At 32.4% G+C, this 24,875-nt stretch overlaps 2 protein-coding genes across 2 annotated transcripts in view; both read left to right on the top strand.

Annotated features, from left to right (window-relative positions):
• Positions 1-21,591, top strand: part of LOC142327133 (serine-enriched protein) — a 181,975-nt gene extending 160,384 nt beyond the window's left edge. Inside the window, exons 3-9 of the mRNA XM_075370031.1 lie at positions 2,018-2,183; positions 6,009-6,142; positions 14,168-14,327; positions 18,004-18,179; positions 18,420-18,572; positions 20,243-20,421; positions 21,237-21,591. Of these exons, the coding sequence (XP_075226146.1) occupies positions 2,018-2,183; positions 6,009-6,142; positions 14,168-14,327; positions 18,004-18,179; positions 18,420-18,572; positions 20,243-20,421; positions 21,237-21,420 (1,152 nt within the window). The 3' untranslated portion in view covers positions 21,421-21,591. The remainder of the gene's footprint in view (positions 1-2,017; positions 2,184-6,008; positions 6,143-14,167; positions 14,328-18,003; positions 18,180-18,419; positions 18,573-20,242; positions 20,422-21,236) is intronic.
• Positions 3,113-6,142, top strand: SmE (Small ribonucleoprotein particle protein SmE). Its single transcript, XM_075370030.1, has 2 exons — positions 3,113-3,675; positions 6,009-6,142. Exon 1 carries the CDS (start codon positions 3,217-3,219, stop codon positions 3,502-3,504), a length of 288 nt encoding a protein of 95 aa, XP_075226145.1. The 5' UTR covers positions 3,113-3,216; the 3' UTR covers positions 3,505-3,675; positions 6,009-6,142.
• Positions 21,592-24,875: the final 3,284 nt, after the last annotated feature.

Raw genomic sequence — 24,875 nt, 5'->3', positions numbered from 1 at the left:
ATTACTGTGGATTAGAATAACCATAAAAACCATAATTTTAAAAACTTGTGTAACGGCAACCTAATTTTATTTAATTATTTACTTTCATCATTTAAGTAAAATGTGTTATCTTAAATACACTGTTAAAAAGTTATATATATTATATAAAAGTTAAAAAGTTATATTCAATTTTTAGAGAAAAAAATTAACATTTTTTTTACTTAACATTGACTATGGAGAGATAATAAAAGATATAGCTTTTTAAACATAAATTTGAAAATTTTATTGCCCATGATTATTAACAGTATAAAACATACAAATGATTGGAGATCTACTTTTAAGAACTAACCAGTTATATTGTATATGAATTTTCTTTTACACTCACAAAAAGTTTTCAAGTATATGTTTTCATAATCAAAACAAATCAAACACATGAAAAGAAGTCAAACACATGCAACATAGAAGCAGAATTCATTAACCACTTCATACAAACAGATCAAAATACAAAAAAAAAATAACGGTATTCTATAATTCTTTATGAGCTTACGACTACTAACCACTGCCAACTTCCATAATGAAATGGTGGTGGTTCAGGCTTTCACCTGAATGGTCCCAGATGTAAATTCAGATTTTTCAGTTTTTCAAACGCTATAGAATTTATAATCCACAGGTAATGTGGATTATACAGAGTGTATAAAAAAGGCCATTTAATATGTGGTGTAGTTATTCCAGTGTTAGAACAAGAAAAAACATTTATGAAAACATAGGTATAAAAACATCTTTTATCCATCTTTTAATCCAATTCTTCATGTTTTCTTCTTTTTTTAATAGAAATTTATTACTCCAGAATTGATTAAGATATTTTAATGAAATTTGGCATATTTTTTTAAAACTAATATCCTCTATAAAGTAAATAGATATAAATTTAAATATTCATCATATGAAAATGGCAGCTATCTTATTTTTTCTCTGCACAATAGTTGAAGAATTATTACTTTAAAGAAGTAATTTTTATCGTCTAAAGTTTTAAGCATTTTTATTGACACCTTGGTTTTTAATCAGATTCAAACAGCTAAGATATAACTGAATTATTAGTGCGAGATTAGTCAAATTACAAAATGATTTTATCTCAGATTTTATCTCCTTTATTACAAGGAATTATTAATCAGTGTCACTCAAACAGTTAATACTGATCATTAAAAACAATGATGATTAATGAAGTAATGCCTCCAAAAGGTTATAGTCAGGCATTACCTTTGAAATGGTCTAATCCCTTCAAAAAAAAATTACAGATTTCATAAAAATCAATATTTCAAAACTTTGTTTATTTCAGAAGTAATATGTTAGTGTATATTTTACAATAAAATTAAAATTTAATATTTTTCCTTTATGTACGAATACTAATAATAGTTCTACATGAGAGGCAACTTATATATGTCTAAGCTATGAGTTTAACTGTAATTTTTGTTGAACTGTAATTTTTTACTCATTGATGTATTATTTATGTTGAATAAGAATAATAATCACAAACTTCTTAGAAAGAATCAAGTCAAATTAGATTAGTTTGTCTCAGGTTTCAGTAATCAGTATACTAATCACGTATCACTTAGTTGAAGAATTTGTTCTTTTGGCTGAACCAAATTTAATAAATGTAATGTTTTCAGAAAGCCTGCAGCCATTGAAATAACTACGAGAACAACTGAAAGTAGTATGAACTTTTTAGGAAATTGTTACTTCCATTAAATTTGATTTAATTTGTCATTTAAAAAATTAATATTTTTAAACCATCATCCCTACTAATTACAATGAGCCAAAACAAAATGAACTGTTTCAGTTGTTCCTGTAATGATTTGTAACATAATACCAAAAATTCCATTGTTGAGTAGTATTATGAAATATCATGTATTGCTAAAATTATTTTTTAGTAAACTTTTAATAACATTGTATAATCTTTAAATAATATCGTCTTGTTTTTATTCTGTAAATATTTTACAAACCACTATGCACCACTTATGTATATCATAAAATTATATTTCAGATTATTCTACAAGACAATGGTGTTTTTGAAATGTTAAGTCTTGCACAGGAGTTAGGAGTTGAAGAATTGCGTGCTACTTGTGAAGATCATGTCACATCTACATTATCTGTTTTAAATGCTTGTACTTTTCTTGCTGCTGCCTTAGAAATTCAAGATCGTTCAGCAGGTAAAGAACATTTCATTTTTTAGTATGTTAACATAAAGAAGAAATATGATAAACCTAGTTGACAAGAAAGCACTAGTACCAAAAAAAATCTTTCATAAAAACCTTTGTCAGGAAATCTACTTTTGTATCTAGGTATGCAACCCTTGAGTATACCTTTGCCTGAAGCTAACATTGCATATTGTTTAACATTTACATCTAGCGATATTTCTCAGTTTTTCAACAGTCATTTTGTATTCCTGTCAGTTTAGATAATTCATACCTTCCCTAACAATAAAAAAAACAAAATGCAGAACAAATTTATGAAATAAATTTTGATGTACAGAAATATAATTGTAATATACAAATTTAAAATGTAACGTATTTTTTGTATTTATTATGTTTTCTTTAGACTGAATTTCAATTCTATTTTACATCTGGTATTTACAATTTTAAAATACGATTATTTGAATTCTGTGTTTTGTGAAACAGACATAGCAATCGCTTATTTTATTTTGTTTCTATTGGGCTTGTACTTGACCTCAGTATTTCAAAAAATATACCGTTTACCTAATTTAACATAAGTTAAACTGTACCAAACGTCGAAGTCCATGTATAAAACATAATTGAAAAAAATACTGTTTTGTAAACGGAAGCGCAGATGAATTGAATCTTATCACTTACAGAAGTAATATTCGCACATATATACATACACACACACACATATATATATATATATTATTTATTATATATATTTATTTATTTATTATATATATATATATTATTAGAAAACTGCCACTTGTTCTTCAATTCTTGAATTGAATATACTCTCGTTTTATCTTCTTTTTTTTTAACTAAATCACATTAAACTGAAAAGAATGTGTTTTTAATATTGTATTTCGTCGCTTTGTCAAATTTGTAGTTTCAATTTTTAATCTCTTTGTTGTGCCGGTTTAGTTCTACCGTCCTCCATATTGTTTAGCGTAGTAGTGGTTGGTTTTCGTAAAAGCGAGCGATAGTTATTTGGTAGTGTTTTTTTATTGTTTAAATTTTCACGATGGCTTACAAAGTTCAAAAAGTGCAGAAGGTTATGGTACAACCCATTAACCTTATATTTAGATATTTACAAAATCGTTCGAAAGTGCAAGTGTGGTTATATGAAAACGTTAGTCTACGTATAGAGGGCCACATTGTTGGATTCGATGAATATATGAATCTTGTTTTGGATGATGCTGAGGAGTATCATATGAAAACCAAGAATAGACGAGCGTTAGGTCGAATTATGATGAAAGGGGATAATATAACTTTGATACAAAACGTAAATCCGCAATCTATGAACATGTAATGCTGTTCGCGGTTTTTTTTAGTAGGTTAAGATTAGGTTAAGAAATTATTCGTAATATGTACGTTTTACTTGATTTTGTAGTTTTAAGTTTTAGAAGTAAACTATTTTGTGTAGTGTTATTTTTATACACCATGAAATTGTATCTGCAAGCTTGTTACTATAACTGTACAGGTGAGTTTCGGAAATTACATATACTTTACTTAGATATAGTCCTTAAAGAAGTACGAACGAGATTTTGTTTTATGTAATCCCAAGCCGTTATTTATTTACCTGATATTAGAAAGAAGCTTTTTTAAAATTTAATTAAGTTAATCTGCTTATTTAGTTCTACATTTTAAATATATATTTCAGTGCAGCACATTCCATTTTTGAATCGAATGTTTTTTTTTGGAAGAATGTATTTGTATAAATAATTTCATCAGAAACATGTTTAATTCTATTTGAATAATTCATAATTCAGTCTGTATGAAATTATTTGTAAACAAGATTACTTCTTTTGTAAGTCCAAGATTTCCTCCTAAGAAAAGAGGGTGTGGATTTACAAGCCAGAACTTAAATTAACATTTTTGAGTAGTCATATACTTTCTCCAGAAACAATAGGTTGATGCCCTATTTCAGTCCTACAGTAGATGAATCTGATAATGTGTGAAAAATACCAAGCCTTAAGCAGACTTTAACCCACAATTTTCCTGTTACTAGTCTAAGATGCTATCACTCTGCCATGGAATTTGGCCCTGAAAACAAAGATTAAGTATAAAAATTAAATATTAACAAAATAAAAGTGCGCAAATTTTAAAAGAAATTATACAATTTTAAAGAATATATGGCAACATCTGTAATTACTATCATATTGATATAAATTCACAAATAAAGGTCAAATATTTTGGAACTTGGCAATCCAGGTACTCAGATATTTAATAGTAAATGATATGCTATCTTATCAGGCACGTTATCACTATTCCATTCAGTTTCTGTTGGTGCATACTATTATGATCAGGCTTTTACTTGTGCCAGTTGTAAATTAACATGTCTCAATCTATTGTGTTGAGAAACTATTGCTAACATTTTTGTGCAACTACAGTATTCTTTTGAAATCCAAACAGTTCTTTCAAATAATATATATCAATATGAAAATAATCTGAGGTGATGCCATGAATTGTATACAATTACCAAAATTTACTAATAGTAATTAATATCATATTGATATAAAGGTCAAATATATTGGAACTTGGCAATCCAATTGTTATACCCAGATATTTAATAGTAAATGATACGCTGCTACCTTATCAGGCACGTAATTTTTTTTCACCTGAACATAATACCATTATTATAAGTTAATGTGTTGAGGAGTTTTAATATAATTTTTGTGTGTTCAGAAACATGATGTTATATGTAATAATTTCACTCTATCATTGTTATAGAGTTGTGTTACTTAGACTTAGCCTGATTGCACAGTACATTTTGAACAGCTCTTTTTTTTATATTTATTTTTTTATCAATCATGAATTCAGTTTTTTGTCGTCATATTCTTTGATCTAGAGTTTTTGTATTTGTTGCAAAATCAAAAACTTATTAATGAAAAATTCTTTTACTGTTATGTTACACTCATTATTTAAATATTAGATTACAAAAAAATTAGAATTTGATGTTATGAAACAAGATTAAAAATAACTTGATGAGATTACATAGCTGGATGCTAATAATGATAGTCATTCGCACTGAGGAATAAATATGGGTGTTTGTAATAGTTCGGATGAAAGATTATATTTACTTTATGATCATTTTAACCAAATTTTTGTTTTTACAAAATCCTTTACAAATAGCAAGGCACAAATTAGAATAAACATTGCCAATTAAGTAAAAGCACTCTTGCTTTAGTTTCTATATAAAATCCAGAAATAAGAAAGTAAAGCATTAGCAGTTTAACCAAGATATTGCATGTCAAACATAAAGAATGTGTTTGTATTAATTTATTATATTTATTTATACCAATATTTTATTTTATATTAATTTTCTCAAAAAAATTACTATGTAGTTCTGGGGCATGTTTTATTGAGGTTTTCTTTATAAACCCTATAAAATAATTAAATTTACCTCTTAATTTGTGTTAAGAAATTTCATTTGTTGCATTGGTTTCACCATAGTATGCTATGCCGGCACCTATTAGCATGGCATTTGTTTTATCACTGTTATATTATTTGTTATATGTTTGTTATTAATGTGAATTTAGATGCCAATCAGGTAAAACCTGGCTTCTTAATACTGAAATATAATTAATTTATTTTATTGTTATAAGATTTAAGTTTGGTGGTAGTTGATATTTTACTTTGGTTTAACAACAGCTACTTTTGTAAAAGTACTTGCTATTGCAAGTATTTTTAAGTCTGATGTCATACTAATATAAAAAATTAAAAATGCTAATATTGGTGTTTTATATATATATATATATTGGGAAAAAATTTATGAAATTACATATTTTGTGCTTATTTTATTCAATTTTTAAGGTGGAAAAGGTACAAAATCATTTGTTGAACGTTGTGTATCATATATTGGTGAAAATGCTAGTGAATGTGTAAAGACACACTCGTTTCTCAATTTACCTAAGGAAGCTCTTATAAAATTAATCTCATCTGATTGTGTAAGTATATGTAATATTTCAAAAGTTATATACAAGTAAATAGTTATATATTAAGTGACATAGATGCTATTTGTTTATTATAAAGATTTAACTTTTTTTTATAGTTACTAGCGCTAGTTTGTTATAATGGGTGACAATTAGAATGAGAATTTTAAAATTAAATTCCATTAATCATGTGAAGTAAAAACACCAGATTCTTAATTTCATTTTTATCTGTATTTCCTTGTCCAATCCAAGGCTTGATTTCTTCTCTTCTCTTCAAATAGAGAAGCCCTGTAATCAGTAACAGGGCATGATTTGACCAACATTCAGCCATCATTGGCATCTGGGTGCACACTTCAAGAGTGTACATAAATAGGTTATCACTTCTCTGTTTTTAAAAGAGTATGAGATTGATGGAATGGTTTGATGTTGATAAGAATATTTGTAACCCATGTTATGTAAGTTTTTTCACAAATCTTCAGTGCAATTTGAAAATTATAACTAGACATTTTAAGTAAGTTCAGGAATTTGAGTGAATTGAATAACTTTTGCTGATGATGAAGTGCCCTTGGGTGAAAATATATTTTTTTTTTAACTGAATTTTTACGGGCATTGACTGCTAAGGTCATTAGCCCTCGTCACATTCTTTAAAAGAAACTACTATCACCATCAGGATCGTCATATGTAAGGGTGTAAAGGGCCCTTACATTTTATTTAAAAACACAAACTTCACAATAATCATTAAGACATAAAAGACAAGGACAATCACAAACACTTACGGGGTGTAAAGGGCCCCAATATTAAAATTTGAGATAGGTTCTCAAAAGACCATAAAATTAAAATTTCAGCTTATAAATACCATATCTTTCTTTCTTTCTTCTACGAGTCTCGCTTATAGTTTGTTTAAGCACCCTCGGGGCGACCAGAACCGGCGTTGAGCAGTATATCAGTCACGCCAGGGTGCCGTGGCAGTTGAATCCTTCTTATAAACAGGCTATAGGCATGCACGGCGTACACCCACAGCCTCGCGCCCTCAATCCACCCTTGAGGGTCCCCCATGCCATCATGGGACACACCATGACTCACTGCTCTTGAATGCAGATGAGCCAAAAAGGCCTATGCAAGAGGGCTACCTCCCGTCACTATACGTGCCACGCTTCGAGACTCCCTTATATATATAAAACTACCGCTTAGAGATTCTTTTGTCACAGCTTTAAACATTCATTTTATAGACTTTTAAGAAGTCCACTGGCATGTAAAAATGCAACTATATTTTCTTCATTTCCATTATCCAGATCAGCTCTAATATTATTTGTAAGACGGAACCTCTTTCTGAGGTCCTCATATATAGTACACTCTTCTATTAGATGCTTGATTGTCAGTGTTTTATTACAAACACCGCACATTGGTCTCACTTCGCCGGTTAACAAATATAAATTTGTTAATCACATGTGACCGATTCTAAGTCTGGTCACCGCTACTTGTTCACGGCGAGTCAACTTAGTCGCTTTTCCATTTATAAGGAGAAGTTTTTACTGAGTTTAATTTTGTATTTAAACTCCTCCATTCAGCGTTCCACTTGTTTCTTACTATGTTTGTTAGACGGTTTGTAACATCTGCCACTCTTACAGGAAATGCATCCAAATCATCGCAGACTGTTGCCTTTCTGGCAGCTTCGTCTTCGATTTCATTACCTGTAATACCAGCATGCCCCGGAGTCCATACAAATACGCATCGCTGTCCTCGTTGTTTTAGAACGTTTAAAATGGACAGGATGTTTGCAATTAGGACATCCTTAATGTTCTTGTTCCGAATTGCGACAAGTGCACTTAATGAATCGGAACATATTAGCACTCTCTCTTCGCAATAGTGTTCAGTGTAGCGAAGAGCTTGCTGAATTGCAGTGAGTTCTGCCGTGTAGGCACTGGCCACATCTGGCAGTTTCCAAAAGTAGGCTTCTTCATTTACATATATTGAGCATCCAACACCATGTTCGGTTTTAGAACCGTCAGTATAAATTCTAATATGTTCTTCGTAAGTACTGACGGTTGCCAAAAATTCCTGCTGGATGATCACTGCTGGTTTCTTTTTTATTTCTCCTTGAGAGAGATCCAAACTTGTGTTTACCGCTGGCAAGAGCCATGGTGGTATTTCTCTAGTAAAAATTGCCAATGTATCTGGAATGGCAATTTCATATTTACTTCTTAATTCGTGGTACCTAATTCCGGCTGGTCTGGAATAGGTAGCATGACGTTCGTATAATGCAGCCATAGGATGGTTGTTGAAAAGTTTATTATTTATATGGGCAGGATAAGCCCATATATTTGCTGCATATCTTAACAAGAGGATCTCTCTTCTATAATGTAGTGGCATTATTCCGGCTTCAGACATCAGACTAACTGCCGGACTTGTGCGGAAAGTGCCTGTTGCATATCTTATTCCGCTATTATGAACTACGTCTAACTTTTTTAAATGCAACTTTCTAGCGGATGAATATACGATACATCCGTAGTCTAGATTAGATTGAACCAATGCTTTATACAATCTCAATAATGTTTCTTTGTCTGAGCCCCAATTTAAGTTCGATAAACATTTTATAATGTTTAGGGCTCTTTTGCATCTATCACTCAAGTCCTGTATATGTAATCCCCATGTAAGGGATTTATTCAATACTAATCCTAAATATATTACATTGTCTTTATATTGTATTGGATTATCATCAATTGTCAACGCAGGACTTTGATGAGGAATTCTCTTCCTACAAAAGTGTACACAGCACGTTTTTTCTGGTGAGAATTGGAATCCGTTGTTCTTTACAAATTCATTTAGAGCATTGTTCTTTACAAATTCATTTAGAGCATTGATTGCTCGTTGCAATTTGTACCTCACCATAGCAGTCTTGTTGCTGGCATACACAATTGCCAGATCATCAACATAGACGCTTTTGCTAATTTCTGCTGGAATGGCTAATATCAATTTATTAATGGCAATGGTAAACAAGGTACCGCTCAACGGCGAACCTTGTGGTATGCCATTTTCCAAGATTCTTTCACATGAATATTCATTGTTGACGCATACTTGGAAGGTACGGTCATTCATATAGTTGCTGAGCAGTATAGGCAGATTGCCACGAATGCCCCATTCATGTATCTGGAGCATTATACCATGGCCAGGTCATATCCGAAAGCCTTCTGAAGATCAAAGAAGACTCCGACACAATGTTTCCTTGTAATAAAGCTGTTATATATAATGTCCTCTAAGCTGATCATTTGATCAGTGGTAGAATGGTATTGCCAAAAACCTGCTTGATACGGTGATATCAGATTTTCTTTTTCCAAAACCCAGACGAGTCGATTATTAATCATTTTTTCCAGTATTTTTCTCATAGCACACGTCAAAGAAATAGGACGATGGCTATTGGGGTGTTAAATTTTTATTTTTATTTGGTACTGGAACAACATGAGCTTTTTTCCACTGCTGCGGGTACGTTCCATCCCGCCATATTTTATTATAAAGTTCTAATAATCTGCGTTTTACAGTGGTATTCAGCTGCCTGATCATATTATAATGGATTTCATCCGGACCAACAGCTGTGTTACCTGTTTTTTCCAACGCTTTTGCGAATTCTTCCATTTTAAATGGTACATTATGTGAGTAATTATACTCAGTTCTAAAATTTAGTAGACCTTCGAGTTCTTCTTTTTTGGTTCGAAAACCTTCCTCGTAGTTGGCTGTTCTGCTGGCCTTTTCGAAGTGATTGGATAACAGCTCTGCAATTTCATATGGAGTGTCTTTTATTTCATCTTCATCTTGAAGGCTAGTTATGGGAGCAAAATCATTACATCCACTAATCGCCTTCACTTTCCTCCAAACATCTGATGCAGTAGTAGTTTTGTCGATGGATGACACGTATTGCTGCCAGGATCGTTTTTTCGAGTCGTATCATAAGACGTTTTGCATACGCCCTGTATTTCTTAAAGGCTACAAGATTTTCTATACTAGGGCACTTCTTAAAGGGCGTTATACGCCCTTTTCTTTCTTTTTATAGCTTCACTAATCATCGTTCCACCATGGAACAGGTTTCTTGGTAAGTTTCCCAGATGTTTTGGGAATATATCTCGATGCCGACTCAATTATTGCATTTGTTATGGCGTCGACATCGTCTCCGATCACTCCAGTTGTTTCTGGGAGTATCGTTCTAGCTGTGAAGCTCGTCCAATCTGCCTTATCAAATAACCATCTTTTAGAGATGGGATATGTTTTTCTTGTAACATCAGTTACAATTTGCACCGGGAAATGATCGCTTCCATGCAGATCGTCTATGACATGGAAGCTGTACCTCGGTGCTATCGATCCGCTTATAAGTACAAGATCTATACAGGACGTCGATCCGTCTCTGGCTTTGAAAAAGGTTCCTGATCCGTCGTTTAAAATAATAAGTTCTGAATTCATCAGGAACCCTTCCAGTTCTCTTCCACGGGGATCTACTCGATCCGATCCCCAAAGAGAATTATGAGCGTTAAAGTCATCCACCAGTAAAACAGGTGGGGGAAGCTCGGAAATAAGTCTTGCTATGTCATCCTTATTCCAATCAAAATTCGGCAAGTATATGCTGCAGACAGTGACCTGAAGCGGACGCTTCATTCTAACGGCGACCGCTTGTAGGTTAGTGTTTAGAACAACCGCTTCGGTGGTAGCTCTAGTCGATGTTAATATAACTACTCCACCTCTAACTCTTACATTTGGCGGTTGATCTCGCCGAAATATATCGAATCCTTTTAATTTAAAATTTTCATTTCGGCGGAAATGCGTTTCTTGCAGACATACAAATCGGGTCTACATCATGTACTAAGCGTTGGAGCTCATGGATGTTTGAAAAACATCCATTGATGTTCCATTGTACAATCGACTTGCTAATTTTTAATTAAATTATTGTCTGGGTTTGCCTTTCGGCCATCCTTTTTTTCTCTTCTTCTCCATTATGCGAACGGCATCAAGTTCACGGAGAACGTCGTCGCCGGCGTAGCTTCCGGCCTCCGAATCGGAGACCACCGAAGCCGCCGACGACGACGGGCATGGATCGGCGCCGATTGAGAGGCGGCAACCTGGCCGCTTCCCGACTCGGGGGTAGCACCGGTCACCGCCTGTGGAAGGGGGGGACACTCGTCCCCCCTGTGAAATTTTTTGTGGCCTCTGAGGCTTAGAGGCCACTTCAGTTACAGGAGGCTTTGGAGCCTCCATAACAGACTCTGTAGCTGTCACTTTCTTATCTTCAATTAAAATCTCACTAAGACGGACTTGGATTTCAGGTTTAGTGTCCGTTTTCTTCTGTACTGGAGCGAATTTCTGTTTTGGAGATATGTCTTCAGGAGGCTGTACAATTATTCTTGGCTTAACAGGTTCTTTAGTGCTGAGAGGCTTCATTTTGTTTTCATTTATCCTCTCAATTCAGCCAGCCAAGATAGGTGCGAGTTTGTTGATGATTGCACTCTCATCAACAGCAACTGGAGCAGGAACAGCAGCCGCAGCCTGAGCCTAGGTTGTTGTTGCTCTAGGTCTGCGGGCGTTTACGATCTTTTTTGCTTCAAAGTAGCTGACTTTTTGCAGAGTTTTTACTTCCTGCACAGCCACTTCGTCTTTGTAAACAGGACAGTTCCTGGATCTACAGGAATGCTGTCCTCTGCAGTTTATACAGGTAGGAGGCTCCTTACACTCCTTCATGAACTTCATCACCGCACACGGATATTTGCGGCCTCTCACACCTAACATCGGTGTGTCCAAAGCGTTGGCATTTAAAGCATCGCATTGGTTGCGGGACAGATGCCCGCACATCCAACCGATGTATGCCTGCTCCGCTCTTTTCCAGCAAAGTAGGCCGGTTAAATGTAAGAACATGGGATGCTGAAGGTAGGACTTCGCCATTCCTTCTCATGTTCAACCTCCGACATTCTAATACTCCTTGCAGCGCTAATTCTTCTACAATTTCCTGCTCCGTACAGTTAAGAAGATCCCGACAGATCACAACACCCCTTAAGGTGTTGAGCGTGCCGTGGGGATCAACACGTACAGCTAGTTTTCCAATTTTTTTAAGACCTAGGATCTTCTGTGACTATATCATTTACAGTCTCTACATGAAGTCCTGTGAAAGTTTTCCTAATTTCCTTAACAGGGCCTCCAGCACATTTTGTTATTTCTCGAGCGATGAGGAATGGACTCACCTTCGAGAAATTACCGTCTTCTTTTGTAACAACTAAGTATTTTGGCTTTGGAACGTTGCTTTTGAAGAAAGCTTTTTGCAAGCTTTTCCTAGCCTCAACTTCAATTTTATGAGATTTTGCGCTCTTTGTCCGTTTTGCCTCAGGCGAAACGGCTGGTTCTAGATGAGGGTGTTTCCGTGAACCCTCTGCCACGTTTGGTTGTTCAGTTTGCATGAACAGTTGATCCCTGTTGTAGTAAGGCTAGCCGCCGGGGTACACCCCCACTCCAGGGCTACCAACCCTGGAGGCCGTTTGCCTGATGCCGTTCGCAGGGCTACCAACCCTGGAGGTCCGTTCTTGGCATATGTCCTGGCAGAGAGCGGATGCGCAGTCTCTGCACTGACTCCAGGCCCTTACATACTGAAGCTTTCAGGGCTCCCATGCTCCGAACATGGGCACCTTAACTACATGCTTGCCATCGCGGGGGGCATGTGGACGACGAAAGGTCTCCGTTACACCTGCAAATAACTTTGACCGTGGCCGCCACATCGCCAGATCTAAAGGCGGTATTAATCCATTTCCATAATCATTAAGAATTTCGTATCTGCAGGTGGCCGCAAAGTCCAGTCCTGTAATTCGGCCTATAGATGAAAATCGGCCGAAAAAAGCATATCCAAGAAACAACACTCGGAACCCCGTTAGCCAGCTATATGTAATGTACTTGAGTACAGCTGTTGCCGCCCTGGACGTGGAACGTAGATGTTGTGTTCCGAACGTGGGGAATATCTACCTCAGGGCGGTGAAAATATTGAAAGTGGTCAAGTTCAGTTGGATCCATGGATTAAAAAAATAATTTCATATTTATCATTCATAAAAAAATAGTAATGAATACTTTAACATACATCCGAATTTATTTAATAAAAAATGCCAATTTATAAAATCATTTCCTGAACAGGATTAAGTATGATTTTATGTATAAATTATAATGAAGAGATTTTGTTGTATTGCAGAAGTATAAATGACAAACTCAGAAGCAGTCATTAGTGATGATAGCTACAGAACTTTAGTGCATTTACTTAACATAAATTGTCTTTTAGCCCAGAAAGTCTGTTCCAGTGGTTAAGGAGGACACTTTTCCAGCAAGATTGAATGCTGTACTGACAGTGACACTATATAAAGAGTCTTGCAGGAGCTCAAAATCTCCAAAGGCATGTGGTTACTGTTCTAGATTAATTCTCCCAATCTTTTTTTTTGGGGGAATATTCAAACACCATTTATACCAAAATAATCCTCAATATTAATTTAAGGATTATGTTGAGAATAAAGTAAAATGTTTTTACAATATCCAAAAATATGTCACGTGATGATGTGCTGTCTACAAATCACTGTGACTTTTCTCATAATATACTGTAATGTGTTATTCAGTGATTTGTTTTTCCTGTGAATAGTGTTCAGTCTATTACTACGAACACTTGTACTCCTTATAGTCATTTGATGTAACTGATGCAGTGTATTTCCCACCTGGTAGCTCACTAATTGTTTGAAGAGATGTTACATCTATTTTTTAATGTGAAACTTAAGAAAAGATGTTTGCCTCAGCAGGATTTAATTAGTGTATTGAAATATGTGTGATGTAGTATTGGATATGTTGCATTTCAATGTTAAACGTCTGAAAATGTTGATTAATTGACCTGAATATCATAAGTTGTAGTAATTACTTTTCAGCATATGTCTGGTATGTTTTACTAGCTTATTAGATAATTCAAATAAACCAAAGCTATTTTAATTTTGACTGATTTCCATTATAAGTTGGCTAATGGATTTAGTTAATTTTTAATTAATGTAGTTGGCTTTGGAAGAGGAAGATGTTTGGAGAGCTGTTCTCAGTTGGGCTAAATATCAAGCAGGAGTTACACAACCTACTGCTCATTGGACTGAGGAGGAGCGAGCTAGAGTCTGCCAGCATCTGACAGGAGTCATCAACCATGTCCGTCTTTTATTGATAGGTAAAAGTTTTTTTTTACACTAGTTTGAAAGATTGTTGTTTAACTGTATTTTATTGGTTAGTTATATATTACAAATTATTGCACAAAGTAAATTGAACTTAAAGATTTTGGACAGTACTCCTATAAGTCACAAATAGTAATGAAATTTAATATTTTGTCATGAATAGTATTTTATCTAAGTACACTATAAAGAACAATAAACGAACAAAAAAGTAATTTTTCCCACTGCTGTTACTTCCACTTTCTACTCATCTCAGACCCCATGATGTCCAGATTTTGAATGTATTGTAGAGAAACAGCTAGACAGCAATTATTTTTGATGGTCTAGAAATCAATATCTACTACATAGAAAAACAAATTTCACAAATTGATGTTTTTTCTAGAATTTAACAGCGTATAACTTGAAATTTATTTTTTGAGTCTTAAAAATAAATTTCTTTTTTTGACCTAAGATGTAGAATAAAGAATCAATGCCACAGACTTTCTTTCAGCAAATATTTCACTATATTCTCAAAGATAAACCCAGACACAGCAGTTTACACTGATGGATTGAAACAGAATGATACCATTGGTTGCGCATATATTGTCAGTGATAAAACTTATATATTTGGTCTACCTGGTATTGAGTGTTTGCTGCTGAACTATATGCTAGGCTCTGAATATCATTAACCTTTAGTACCAAAATATCCTTATTTGCAGTGACTCATGTAGTACTCACCAAGCTTTAGAAAATGTTTATTCCAGACATCCTGTTATCATTGAAATCTACAAGGCAATTGCTGAGTTGAACCATTGCAACACACAAGTAAGTTTCTGTTGGATTCCTTGCCAGAAATGAACGAACCTTTTCGAAATTCCAGGTAATGAACGTGCAGATTCCGCTGCTAAAGATGCTTGAAACCACTCCTTCACCGCTCATATTACTACTTTTGACTTTATTAACTGTATAAAACAGTCTCTTCAAGCAAAGTGGGAAGCTGACAGGATGGCTACTGTTGATAATAAATCTGACACATTAAAGATTCTGTGTTGCCATGGGACTCTTCAGGCAGAAAAATTCATCATGAGGAAGTGGTCCTCTGTTTATTGCGATTAGGACATGAGAGTCACACACAAGTACCTCATGTCAGCAGGATGCACACCACACACCACTATGTGTATGATGCAACTGCTGCTTGAATGTGTGCCATATACTTGCGGATTTCATATGTTATGTGGCGCTGCATTGTAAATTTAAATTGCCTTGAAATATCTGTCAAATTTTTGTGTTATTTTTTTATTCTGTTAGCCGAAAGGAGCCTTTTCACCCCTCTCAGATTTTGCTAAATTTGATGTTTATGTGTAAATTTTATATTGTTTTTTGTTTGTTTTTAGGATTCTGATTGTGATATTAGTTTTAAGTTTTATTTCATTTTTAATATTTTACTTTTTATGTTAGTTATAGTTTTTATGTTCTTATTCTTTCTGTTATCCAAGAAGGGATCCTTTACACCCCTCTCAAATTTTATATTTATTTTTCATCTAATTTTATGTGTATATATATTTTTTGTATTTACACTTATTTTAATTCTATGTTTATAGCTGTGATATTAATTTTAAATTTATTTAAAGAAAAGTTTTACCTGTGATATTAGTTGTAAGTTTTTTGTTTAATTCTTTTAGACTGTTTCTAGTTTTTTTAAACCTTTTTATTCTGGACGATTATAACGCGAAATCGTTTTTCGCCCTGAAAAAAAAAAATTGGATAAAGAAGGGGTAGCTTTGTGTTCGGGCATGTTTTTTGGTCTGATGGCAATAGCTGTTGTCGTTTTCTCTTCTGAGTGTTGTGAACATCACCTACCAGCTTTGTTGCCGATTGTTTTCTGAATGTCTTGTAACAACATTCAGGTTTTTCAATTTAAAGAGAAGGTAGCATTCACTATGGATGTTTCCAGAAACCAAAGAAAAACATTTTCCTTCACCACTTCAGACTCTTCCTAGTGAATAAATAAGAGATACAGTGATCGGCAACATCTACTTCTCCCATATTCTTGTTATAACGACATATAACTGTAGGCTTTTGGACTATCTTGTGTGTACCCCCTTTCCTTTTTCATGTTATATTTTCAAAAGAGTTGTCATAGTTGGTGGAAAGCATGGCTATGATAAATTTGTCATACCAAGCCAAGCATGAAATATCTTTTTGCCTCATAGAAATAGTGTCACCTAGTTTTAGTGATTTTTTGCCAGCCGGTTTTAATTGAATATACTTTTCTTACTCACCACAACAGTACCAGTCAGGTCAACCAGACTGGTATTTTGTTCAAAATTTTGTTCAATTTTCTTTGTTCAAAAGCCAGTTCATAACTTTTCTTTTATAGAACCTGTCAGTAATATCATAAAGTCTGTTTCATTTATAGACTACAGAACCTTAGTCACAAGCTGAAGGACTGTTCTGGATGTGAACAGAAGATCAGGACTAATCAATATTGACTCCAAAGTATGGCTCAAGAGCACAAATGTACCCATTTATAGCCACAAAGCATATAAACATGAAGACCCCCATTTTGTAGGTTTCTGTTTATTGTAGCTCTTACTTGAAAACAGCATGCCTGCAGTATTTTGAAGCCTTACAATGCTTTCATCTACACTTAAATTTTGACCTGGTGTATAATACTACCTAAATATTCTATCTAAATGTAGTTCTATATTTTTTTATTTTTGAATCCCTAGATTGAAGGCATATTTCCTTTGCAGGGGGTGGAAGTAGGTTCCAAAAAAATTGGATAAACCTGTCCTGTGAAAACACATCTTTGAAAAATGGATGTTTATCTAACCACTCATCACTAAAATACTATGGGATTTAGTTCCATGTTGATAATAACCCTACAAAAACTTTCATTTTACAAACAGTCACATCTGTTCAAGATGACTAAATAGAACTTTGTAAAGGAGTACTACGCTGAATTTTAACTTTCACATAATTGTTAGTTTCATTAACAAACAGTGTAAACAACTGATCCATAAAAAATAGTTTCCAGAAATCTAATAAGATTATTGCCATGCTCTACAAAACTACTGACCATCCTGTAAGGGAATTTTGGTAAATCGGAATAATTTTCTTGCCAATGTCTCCATAGTAGTGTTGGATGTGTTGCCGGTTTGCGACACATCCAACATTTCCTTGTTCGATATCTGTATTATTTTCACTGTTACACTCATCACTAGCACTTTTATTATTAATATCTACTTCAAAATCAAAATCACTTTCTTCAACTTTTTTTCACACCAATAATGCTGAACATAGTTGTCTGTCATGAAACCAATACCATTTTCTTAGACTGGTTTGTTTTGAAGAAGACACTGCCACAAAAATAATATTATCCTTTTCGTTGTACTGCTTGTAGACTATAGAAGTTCATTTTATCCACAATAGATAGCAGCAAACATTTAACATAAGTAATTCGTCAACCAGTTCTCGACATGTGAGTTACCAGTCATTCAAATGAATGTCGCTTCCAGGTCGACAGACAAGTGTTCAGGTAAAGTGGGATTTGCTGGTCTCAGCTCAACAGACAAGCATTTGGTTTTATTTATTTTTTTAAATTATCATTACTTAATGGTGTTACATTATTTATGTAACATCATTGTAATATGAAAGAGGTTATAATAATTTATGTTATTGTTGATTTTTTAGATAGTCAGGTGTTTGCAGAAGAAGTAGAACCTACTGGTGCAGTACCAATGGAATTGTCTTTGGAACGGTATCGTTATGCAGCTTTACCAAACAAATTTAGGGAGAGGTCAGAAGATAAACGCCTACAACCAAGAGTGTCTCTTAAATTATTTCCTGGATCTCAAATACTGGTAGATGTAAGTAATTTGTTACTGAAGTTATGTGGTAGAATTTATATATAATTACAAGAAATATCGAACAACATCCTAAAGCTTAAGAAATTTTGTGCTGTTCACAGTGTTGTAGCTAATATAATGTTACAACTTCAAACCCTGAAAATGTTAAATTATAGGCGTGAAAATCCATTCTCCCTAGGTCATAGAATTTAAAGATTGATGATCACAGAACATTTTTCATTACTTTATTACATTTTACAGGAGAAAACATCTTATCAGAGATTACTGAATAGTTGGTTTGGAAATTCAAAGCAAGTATGGCAGTTAGTTTATAGAGCTTCTAAACATGGATATTCAGCAGAGTCATTTCATAGGCATTGTGATGGAGTAGCTCCAACGTATGTTATTGTAATGGTATGTTAATTTGCTTATTTACTTGTTCAAAAGCTTTTCATGAAATATTAAATTATATTTATGAAATAAATGTGTAATTTTAATGAAAATGTGTTTTTTTATTTTTGTGCTAGAGCAGGTCATGAAATTTTAAAAGCATGCAGGTGTGTGTGTGTGTGTGTCACCATGAGCATTTCCTTTTTGTAGTTATAATTTTTTTCATAATTTAATCAATTTAAAGAAGATATAATTAAATTAAAATTCAAGAAGAAAACCTGTTTTACAGATTATATAAAACATTTTACATTCACATTCTGGTTATGGGTCTGACATTTAGAAATGAAAGACATGAAATTTGACCCTTCACAGGTGGCAATGTTTTATGGCTGTAGATTAAAGACATTTTCAAAAAAAAAATCATGCAAAAACTATTTAAAGTAACTTAAAACTTGCCTTAATGCATAAAAACAGCATATACATTGTGTTTTTGCTTAATTTGCCACCAATCTAGTTAAGGAACAATGTGCAATTATCTTGCGAGAAAAAGCTTATCTGAAAACCGCTCAAGTCTTGCTGAGCGCACTAGAATTTGCAAACTATACGTGATGATTTTGATTATGTTTTACATTGAGTTTTTTTTTTGTAAAAGACATTGAATAATAACAGTAGTAACATTGATGGTAATAAAACCATCAACATTACTACTGATGGTGATGATGATTGCACCTAAACAGAGAATAGTATAATATTGTTTTATTATAATAACATTGGCAGATTGTACTGCTGCCCATGAAGAGAAACGTGTTGTAAGTCTTAAGACCAAAATCTGACTAAAATATTTAATTATATTTGCTTTTGCTTGTTATTGTTTAGAATTATGTAACTAGAATTTAAAAAATTCATGAACCAGTTAATTTATGTTTGCTTTGGTTTTTCTCTTCATTTTCTTATTGTGTGCTGTTCATATTGGTGGCTAAAATTTTAAATGAATTTGACCCCTCTATTTTTTAATGTGTAGAGTAATTTTATTATTTTTTTTATATTAAATGTGGTTGTAGATTATTTTGGTATTTGTAAAACTGATTTTAATCATAATGGCTTTTACTGAGTTTAAAAGCCTAGTGAGTTTAAAAAGGAAGAGCAAACAATTGGATTTGAAGTACATGTTTTACATTTTGAATTATGAAGTGGAACACTGTAACAAAATTAACACCTACTTTCCTTGTTGAATTTGTACAGCCAATACAATTTAGTTCCATGATCTGTATCATGATCATCATTTTCATTATTCATGCGACACCTCCAACATTCTCATCATTCATTATTTGTAAACTTGATGGGTGTTATTCCATTGTTGAAAAGAAATCTTTTCTATTTCATGTCTGTATATCTAATTTCTGTACAGTTTAATATTGTTAATATGATTCTATAAACATATAAATAAACTAGGTAAAATAAGAGTTAAATCATTAATATATAAGCTTGCAAACAAAGGCCTTTTTGTAAAATTACAAATATTGGTATACTGATCAAATAGATAAGGAACGATTTTCTAAAGAAGCATTATATTTTGGCTGTATCATAGAACTGCTTTTGTGTGTTAATATTAATGATATGTCTAGTTGCTACATTTGGATAAAAGTAAGTGTCTCTTTCCTGGATATTTAAATTTTTAATTTTATTTTATTTAGGGAGGACATGGTGAAGTGTGTGGTGGGTTTAGTGATGTTCCTTGGGGAAAGACAAATACAAAAAGCCACTACATTCCATCAGAGAGAGCATTCTTGTTCACTTTAACCAATAACCAAGATGTCGCTCCAACTAAATATGATATAGTTAAGAAACCATATGCTATTTGCTACCATCCTGAGTAAGTTATTTTGTGTACAGTTTTATTTATTTTTACATTAAATGATTCTTTTTAATTATAAATTTCTCAGTTTGGTGACTAAATCAGGAAAAAGTAATAATAGTTTTCTAATTCTTTAAAGTATTTTTATTCATTTATTGTTCATGTTATCACCTCCACAGTGTCATTTTAGTTAGCTAATTTTCAAAATTATGATTTTAAAAAAAAATGGGGATGTTAATTTTCACAATAATATTTTAGAAATAATTTATTTTTTCTGGTAGCAACTGAACCAATTTTACGCAAAACATAATATTAAGAGGCTTCTAAAAAAGTAAGGATATAACTCCAATGTCTAAATTTTATCAGGAAGTATTATCATATGAATCCTCAACCCAAAGCTCTTTAAGGTGAGTATTTCCTTGCCAAAAAAAATATATATATATATATATATATGTTTAGTTCCAAAGTTGAGATTTTGTGTTTTTATAACTTATATTTTCTATTTGTTTTTTGAGCTATTTCCTTCAGTATTCTTGATTTTTACCTTTTTTTTGTACATACCGTTTTTCATAATCAAAGAAAAGTTTATAAATAAAGTTACAACAGAAACTACTTGTATGGGACCTGACTCTAAAGGAAATAAATAATTTATTTTTTGTTAATCTGAGAACTTGATCTCATTTGATTAAAAATTGTTATAATTCGTTTTATGTGCTTTTTTTATTAAATTATGAAATAGTTTGTTTTAGAATTATATATTAAAAAACCATTAATAATTAGAATTCTACAGGGTTGCTTATTTATAAGAAAGATTTTATTTTGTTTTGTTTCAGTTGTGGACCAATATTTGGTGGTGGTGCTGATCTTCTTATAGCAAATGGCTGCAACTCAAATATGGAAAGTTATTCAAATCTTCCTCATTCTTATGACGGTGAAAATGCATCTTGCAGTTTACTTATGGGTGATTATAATTTTTCGGTATTAGACTATGAGGTTTTTACCCCAGTCGGTAAATAGTGTTGCAATGTTCACAATAAACTTTGTTAGTGTTTTATATTTATGGACATGGAGATAAAATATATCATATGAGCTATTAAGTGTTTGTAATTAATGTGCCATTAATTTTATCAAGGGTGTTGGTTTACTTACTCTATATGAATTAAAATCAAATACTTTACTTGTAAAATATTGGAATTGGTTGTAATTAATCATATTAATTCCATTAACTATATTTATAATATATAAATTATCTATTACTGTTTAACTGTAACAATTGAGGGACTGAAAAGCCAAGGGGTTTAAGTGACTAAAACCTTATTTTGAAAAAATAAAATTCAAAGTTAGAAGTTTATGACCAATTACAGCAACAGTGTACCATAGTAATAAGTGCATATTAATATAGATACTGGTTTCAAAATTAAGGCTAGCCTAATCCCAATTGAAAAATACTTTTATCATGGCTGTTGCACTTAAGTATCAAAGAGCAACACTTGCACTCTGGCTTCTGTGTAAAATCAGAGAAATAAGTAAAATAACTATTGATACTTGAACAATAAAAGTGTAATGAGTTTTTTTTTTTACAAAGTTATATTAAATATTGAAAAAAATAAATTGTAGATTGTAGAAAAATGTTAGAAACGTTTAGAAAAGTACAATTTTTAATACTGTTTCCTCAGTGTGAATCAGTTCATACATGTTATCAGTGTCATTATCACTGAGTTCAGGATTGGAAGTTTTGCTGGCAGAACACTGAATACTGATTTTGAGTAATTCTGGCTTTTTACTACTGTCCAGGTCAGACAGTCTTCAGTTTAGTTGCTATGAGAAAGAGAGTTGTAAAATGCATAGTACTTTAGTGGAATAATTGTAGGTGATTGAACTTATATGCTTTTATTTTTGCTTTTGCTGCAGTAAGCAGTGGCAAGACATTGTCTTGTGCAAACTGAGTTGATAGCATGCTGTTTGCTGAAAATCCCACAGTTTCATTAAATGTCTCTGTATGATAATATCCATTGTTTTTCACAATCAAAATGCAACCATTGCATTTTGTGTATTCCATTGACAGATGGAATAAACATTTCTTGCATATTATCAATAGTAATGAAGTCTTCGTTGTTCACTCTTATGACTTCAAATTTTCTCTTTTAGTAATAAATTTAGCCCATGGTTTAGCATAAAGGCATTTGCCGTAACAGTACTTTTTGGCCTTTTCAATAATTCCAAGTCCTGGTTGCAACTGTTAAAAGAACGTCCAGGAGAAAGAAACTTGTGATCCATGGATTTTATTTGCGTTATTTACAATGTATAAGCAGAACTTAACTAATTGACTTATTCTGTCTGTCACAGTTATCATTAAATAATGTTAAATTTGTCTGTGGGTAGCAAAGTTTATATGTACTTAAGTAAGCAAGAAATTATTTCCTGTTAATCATTATGATGCTTGGGCCCCATACCATGTAAACTTACTGGTGTGATTTTTACACAGATAGATTGTTAATGCACATTTTGTATTTCCATAACTGTCTATGGCAATACATCTTAGAACAACTTAGAACTGATGTAGGTAAGGATTTTGCATATTAAAACAAATATCCACATGATCATGTAATCACATAAAATGATTTACATTTTTTGGATTATTTTTTTACCACATCATTAATTTTATTTGTTTTCATTTCTTGCCTTTTTGAAGTGCAACTCTTTGTCTATTATTGCAGCCTGGTGGGCATCATTATTTCCCTGTCCAGTTATGTGTTCATAATGCAAAATGTACTATCTCCAAAAAGTTAATTTTTCAGGAGAGAGGAAAATTAATTAGATCTATTTCTAACCTGAAATTGCAATTAAATTTCAGTTTATGTATTTTAGTATTGTTCTACATACTCGCATCACAATTGATTGAAAGGTTAACTTTTTCCCCTTATGGGCTTTACCTTTCTATCAACATAAGGCTTTCTTCATTTCGTGCTTTTGAGGCCTGGCTTCTTATCCACAAATGCACCTTCTACTTGTTTCCTGCCAGGGTGGTTTGGCCTACGATGCCTTGTTTTTTTATTTTGGGGATGAACCTTGTTCATCTGCTTCATCTTCATCAGTAGAAAAGTGTTCAGTTGTGCTGTGATCTGCATCAGTCAGTGCCATCTGTAACAAAACAAAAATAAAATGAAGGATAAAAACTACATATTGTTGATAGTACAATGATGAAACAGTTTTAAAAAATATATTGACATGTCATTTTTGTAATTTTCAAAACGCTCAGGAAAGTTGTTAACATTTATGTTTTTCAGTGGCTAACCTCATTTTCAGCACACATTCTGATTGATATCTATTCCAAAAAAAAGTTTTATTTACTTTTCTGACCTATACGTCTAATTTATAAATAGTTATATATTAAAATACATTAATATTAATTACATTAATATTAATAACATTAATAGTAAAATCATAACATAATAACATAGGAAACATAACAATATAATAACATAGGGTTTCATTCATAACATAATAATATAGGAAAAAGTTTTACTAATCTTCAAGCAGGATATTGTTGATTTCTTCATATGATATTCTCTTTACTAAATGATTAATTTCAGTTATAGTATAATGTTCTACACTCTAATATAGTTGTATAAAAGTAAAAAAGTTTTTCAGAAATAATAATCTCAGTTGGAATGTAGGCAGCAACTAAGGACACATCATTCAAGCTTAAATCTTTTCTTGAAAGACCAGAGGTACAAGTAGACTGTAGATCCCTTGGTTTTTAAACATTTGTTTCAGGAAGTAGTTCTTTTTCCTTCACTAGATCGCAGTATATCCTTTTGTCACAAAATTTCTCTTACAGTAGCTGTCTATTCCACTGTTTTTTAAGATTTATGAAAATGTCACTGATCTCCTCAACTTATATTATTGTCTAGTTGACATTTTGGTTTATAAGGAAATTAAACCTAATGGTTAAGAAAATTAATTTTGTCAGAAGTTAATGTATTATTAGTTACTTATAAGCTTTGTGGCACTATTGTGAATATTTGCAGTAATTAGTTAATAAATTTTTAATTACATTTTTTTGCTGAGGAACTCTTTAACTTGATTAAGCTGTGATAATTTCTGTAATGCTTTAAACAGTTGGATCTAACTAGAGTTCATTTCTTTTGTTTCTCCATTAACATTATTTACTCCTAAAACCTTTATATTCTTTTTTATCTTAGATTAATTTTATACTAAAATATTGGATTCATTTCTGGTTCCACATCGTGAGTATTAAACTTAACAAATAATCTATAATCTTTTAAGCTTAATGAAATAGACCATACACAATCCACTAAAGAAAAAACTGTCAATCAACAAAAACTAATAATTTATTAATCTGGATTAATTTAGATTAAATGAAGATTTATGTACCTATAAAAAAATGGATAATTCCATTCATATATTTAACATATCCAGGTAGCTAAAATATTAACTTAGTAATGATA

This window comes from Lycorma delicatula, chromosome 6 (genome assembly GCF_047948215.1).
Source record: "Lycorma delicatula isolate Av1 chromosome 6, ASM4794821v1, whole genome shotgun sequence".
NCBI lineage: Eukaryota > Metazoa > Arthropoda > Insecta > Hemiptera > Fulgoridae > Lycorma > Lycorma delicatula.
Note: the sequence above shows the minus strand (reverse complement) of the source record. Positions and strands in the feature narration are given on the sequence as shown.

Excerpts from the sequence above, each read along its gene's own strand:
- SmE (XM_075370030.1), top strand. The coding sequence starts at position 3,217 with ATGGCTTACAAAGTTCAAAAAGTGCAGAAGGTTATGGTACAACCCATT.